A 5,155-nucleotide genomic window follows, 5' to 3' on the forward strand; every position below is an offset into this window, starting at 1 on the left:
TTTATCCAGCAAAATAGAAGATATCACTAGCGTATTAAAAAAGTACAAACTGATATGATGATAAAATAGTACTCAAAAAAATCTTATCATGACGATTCAATAAAATATTAAAATCCCAAAATCTATTTATTATTGATTCCGAAAGTAGTTGGCACTATTAATGTAGTAAAGTTATTTTCTTAAAGTAGATTGGTGCCAGTTGTTCTTTAGGAGAAGGAATAAAATAAACTTAAAAGATACTATTAAATATAATTTGTGATTAAAGAAACCTCTTAATCACATGTTCAATACCAATAGTTTTCCAGAATTTGATTTGCGAAACTCTGCACAGCAGCCACAGCCAAAAAGGAAGTGCAATTGCCATCATCGTTTCCTTCGCTTCTTTTTTCACCTTCTCACATAAGCAAAAGATCCCAAAAACAACCAACAAACTACAAAATCGATCCACAGCAACTGTTTGCAACTTTACATTGCTTAATTCAAACAAAAAAGATCGTAGTATATACACAGCAAAACAAACATAAGAAGACAAAAAGTAAGCAGCAGTAGCATCATACATATTATATATATAAAGCGAAATCAGCACGACGGAACGACGCCGTATCCAGCCAGAGGGTCCGCATCAGAACGTTTAGCGAACCTGCCTTTGATCCTTGGTCTCGTTTCTGCATACGCTTTTCTTGAAGCATAACGAATTGTCTTCTCGAACTTTCGGTTCTTCCTTTTCTCCCGGTACCTCAACACTCTTGCCTCCCTATCCGCCGCCGAAAACTGAGCCGTCACTGTCACCGCGGCCACCTTGCTGTAGCTGCAGTTCGATATCTCCGACATCGTGTTTCCGTCCGGCACAACTCCAACCTCCATCGACGACGACGATACCTGAAAGAACCAACAACCACAAGAACAAACAAACAAACAAATTAATCCATGTTATCATATTCCACAAATCGATTTCGAAACAACTAAACATCGCGGCGAGATAGTGCTTAGACTTACACTTTGGCTCATCTGAGACTGTGACTGCGAGAGAGTGGTGGAATTGTATTTGTAACCGTAGGCGAACGGCTCGTAGTTGCTCTGCACCGGAACCACGCCGTCGGCGGTAGCGGAGCCTTTCGGATCCGCTTTCGGATCCGCGACGGCATAGTCCAGATCTATGTAAGGAACGGGTTCGGATTCGGAGAACAAGTACTGAGAGGAATTTAGATCTGTTTTAGGAGTAGGTAACAACCAGGACGCGGCCTCGGCCTCCTCGGTGCTGACATCAGCGTCGGCGTCGGAGAAGAAGCGGTGGTCGTCGAGAAAGTTGATAGGCGAGGAGGCCTTGACGGAGTGTACAGACTCGTAGAAGGGCGTGACAGGGAGACGCTCGTGGCGGCTGGCGAGGGGGTTGGCGGAGTGGATGTCACGGTCGCAGGCGAGGCAGAGCACGGCGGCGTCAGCCTTGCAGGTGACGTGCGCGGGCGCCTGCTCGCATACCTCGCAGAGCGCAACGCGTGGGTGGCGCGAGGCGAGCTTGTTGGCAGCGTGGACCTTGGAATCGCAGGCGCCGCATAGGAAGGCGGCATCGGGGCGGCAGTACAAGGTGGCGGTGGCGGACTTGCATGAGTCACAGAGCTTGGAAGCCATGAGTGGTGGCTCCCTCTACGTCTCTCTCTCTCTGATCTCTGATCTGTTTTGTGTTTGTTTTGTTTGGGAATGGGGTGTGGTGTGGAAGTGAGGAAGCGTGATTATGTGAAAGTAGTCGAGTCGAGTATGTCCAAGTCTATCTGGTGGGCCCAGGGAGATCTGAAGAATAACCAATGTAACAGTGACACGTGGAGAGGCTTAGCCGAATATAGACCCTACAATAAATTTAGGGGTGGGGAAGCAACTGTACGTAGGAGAAAGAGGGTTTTGGGTTCGGACCCTGTGGTGCTATATTCCACTCTTCCTCCACCTCACTTTCTTTCCTCCAAAGCTTTTTCGCATCTTTATAAAATTATTATACTATCTCACATTATTATTTTTTTTTTCGACCTATTTATTTATTTTGACCTTAGGAGTAGTGTCCCGCGTCTATTATTACGACTCTACCAAAAATAAAGTGCTTTCGTATTATGCCTTCCTGTTGTTGTCACCTTTTAGGGCATGTTTAAAAAACACCTACCTTTCCCTGCCTATAAAATCAACATTAATCCTCCACATGTTTTATGCTAAAATGTTTCTTAATTTTAAGCTAAATTCATTTTATATCAAAATTTTTATTTTATTGTGAGTGATATAAATATTATAGATTAGACAATAAGATTTTAATGTTTAAGACATATTTTTAAACGTGCTTCAATGTTCTCCTGTTCTCTCTCTACACACATGCTTGATTTAATGTTTAAGGTCGTGCTGTACTTATTTGATTTAATGTTTCAAATCACGTATTCACTTTATAGATTTAAAGAAATGAAAAATGTAAAATGTAATAACGATTTAAAATAACAAAAAAGATATTTTAAATTTTTTTTCTTTTATATTGATTTATTTTATTTTATTTGTGATTCGTGTTTATAACTAGAAGCATAATATATTTACCCTTTTATCAATAATTACAAAACCGATAAGTTTTTACTTTAGTTAAAAATAGTAAGAAATAATAATTAAATTCTTTTAAATAATTTAGTCAAACTTTATCAAAATTATCTCTAAGATTTAAATTTTTAAAAATTTAAAAAGTAAAGTGTTTAATTACTTCACGTCACCTTTATAAGTAGAGAATGCCCATAAGATAGGAGAAAAGAAATTACATGTTGACGTTGTTTTTTTGTGTGGATAAGTAATGAAGTAGTTGAAGTTGTGACTATACTCCAAGTTTGGACTAAAGATGATAGTGACTCAATGCCGTAGGGCCTCTTTTTGTTTCCTCCACTTTCTCTCAACTTCACTGCAAACATAATTAAACTTCACTTTTATTTTCTTCCCATCATCCATACTTTGTTTCACTTCAGTATGCAAAGTAATAAAAAAGTGCAAAGTTGGGGATATGGCTTCAATTCAATGATGTTATGTAAATTTTGTGATTCATGTCTTATATTATTCACCCAATCCCGTAAAAAAGTGAACCATGGAAGCTCAGTTTTTTTGCCTCCAGAAAGCTTTCACCATACCATATCAATATGCAGATATAATGGTCACTTTCATGACAAAAAAGGAAAAATGAAAGAACAAACAAACATAAAAGGAAAATATATCCTATAGTCTATTGGGTTTATCAAGGAAGATGTTCGTTCAGGAAACACAAACACCAATAAAATTAAAACATAACTGCATAAGGAGTTAAAACTATTTTTTATTAAAAAATTTAGGCTTAATACCTCTATTGGTCCTCATATTTGTATGTCAATATCAGTTTGGTCATCAAGTTTTGAATTGTCTCAATTGGGTCATAATTTTTGTAAAAATGCACACATTTTACCCTAACCGTTAAGTTGTCTCAAACGACGTTAATTGATGCTGAGATGAATTTTTTATTTTAGGCTTACTTCCTTCTTGGTCCTTATATTTGTGTGAAAATCTCAGTTCGGTCCTCAAGTTTTTTCTCAAGTCCTTATGAAATGCAAACATTTTATAACATTTTACCCCAACCATTAAGTGTATTGAGACGGCGTTAACTTTGAACTGAGCTATAATTTTCTTTTTTTTTTGTTTTAAAATCATTAAATCCACGTGACTATGGTCTTTCTTTTTCCTTCCAATCACTAATCACATTTCACTCATTCCTCCACCCTCAAACCCTCAAACCCCCGACTCACACCTTTTCTCCCTCTCAAACTAAAAAATGTCGCCGCTGTCGACAGTTCAAAAATTATGACCCAATTGAGACAGTTCAAAACTTGAGGACCGAACTAAGATTTTCACACAAACATAAGGACCAAGAGAAGGATTAAGCCTAAAATAAAAAAATTATCTCGACATCAATTAACGCTGTTTGAGACAACATAACGGTTAGGGTAAAATGTGTGCATTTTTACAAAAATTATGACTTAATGGAAACAGTTCAAAACTTGAGAATCAAACTGAGATTTGCACACAAATATATATGAGGACCAATTGATGTATTAAGCCAAAAATTTATAATAAGTTAATGGATGTCTTATTTTTATATGGTGCTCTACTTTCTTATTTTTATTCAATGTGGGACTTACATTCACTTGGATTTCCAACATAGTTCTAAAAAAGGAACACTTGAGAAGAGAAAAACTTAACAAATGTTCAGACGATAGCATAATTATAAAGGATAATGATATCTAGACAACATTTTTCTGACAACATTTGAACATTGATTACGTGTCAATATGTGATTGGTCAAAAATCACTTCACAATCAATAATAATAATCATAAACATTATTGTGGAGTGATTTTTGACCAATCACATATTGACACGTAATCAATGTTCAAATGTTGTCAGAAAAATGTTGTCTAAATATCATTATCCAATTATAAATGATGTTAATCTTAGAGAACAAAAAATAACATCATTATCAAGATTTAACAATTTTTTTTTAATTATTTTATAGCTTCTTCAAAGAAATGTTGCGAATTTTACGATAACAAATATAGCAAAAGCATATCCAAATCTAAGTAAGTGCAAAACGTTGCTTTGTGATTGTTTTAATGTTTGGTTGATGTCACTATTTGATGAAGAAACAACAGTGTGGGTCTCTTTGTGTGGTGTCGGCTGTTGTGTCTGTGTTCGGCCTATTGGTGGCATAGGTTTCATATCTTTACTCATGTTATTATTGTATTTTTCTATAGTTTCTATTTGAAAATTTACATGCCTCGTAAACTTGTTTTATTCATTTTTTAACATTCTGTAACTCCAAAAGGACCTGCATATCGTGTTTGGAATATTTGATGAATCTGATATTAATTTGTATATATGATATTAGATAAAAACGAGTTTTAGTTGTAGTTTCAGATTATTTTTTTTCTTCTCTGTGATTTTTTTCTTTTTAATTTAAACTTTTCGAACCCTTTAATTTAAACAAATTTGTTTTATTAACAACTAGTAATTATAGAATCAGATTACTTAAGAGGATAAGAAATGTTTGTATAATGATAAACAACTAATGTTTGTAAGTTCCTAATTGCATAGAGAAAGGAAAATTTTGAACTTTGTAATCA

The 5,155-nt window shown here is 35.7% G+C and overlaps 1 protein-coding gene across 1 annotated transcript; it reads right to left on the minus strand.

Annotated features, from left to right (window-relative positions):
• Nucleotides 1-224: 224 nt before the first annotated feature.
• On the minus strand, nucleotides 225-1,730 carry LOC106762875 (zinc finger protein CONSTANS-LIKE 4). The gene is made up of 2 exons (XM_014646984.2): nucleotides 997-1,730; nucleotides 225-879 (listed from the first exon to the last, which is right to left on the minus strand). The coding sequence occupies exons 1-2, from the start codon at nucleotides 1,627-1,629 to the stop codon at nucleotides 580-582; spliced, it is 933 nt and encodes a 310-aa protein (XP_014502470.1). The 5' UTR covers nucleotides 1,630-1,730; the 3' UTR covers nucleotides 225-579.
• Nucleotides 1,731-5,155: the final 3,425 nt, after the last annotated feature.

Source organism: Vigna radiata, chromosome 5 (assembly GCF_000741045.1).
Source record: "Vigna radiata var. radiata cultivar VC1973A chromosome 5, Vradiata_ver6, whole genome shotgun sequence".
NCBI classification, from domain to species: Eukaryota; Viridiplantae; Streptophyta; class Magnoliopsida; order Fabales; family Fabaceae; genus Vigna; species Vigna radiata.

What these genes read in the sequence shown, in the direction of transcription:
- LOC106762875 (XM_014646984.2), bottom strand. Translation starts at nt 1,629, where the DNA reads ATGGCTTCCAAGCTCTGTGACTCATGCAAGTCCGCCACCGCCACCTTG. An exon ending in AGTCTCAGATGAGCCAAAGT is followed by an intron (nt 880 to 996) that starts GTAAGTCTAAGC and finishes TGGTTCTTTCAG; the next exon opens with GTATCGTCGTCGTCGATGGA.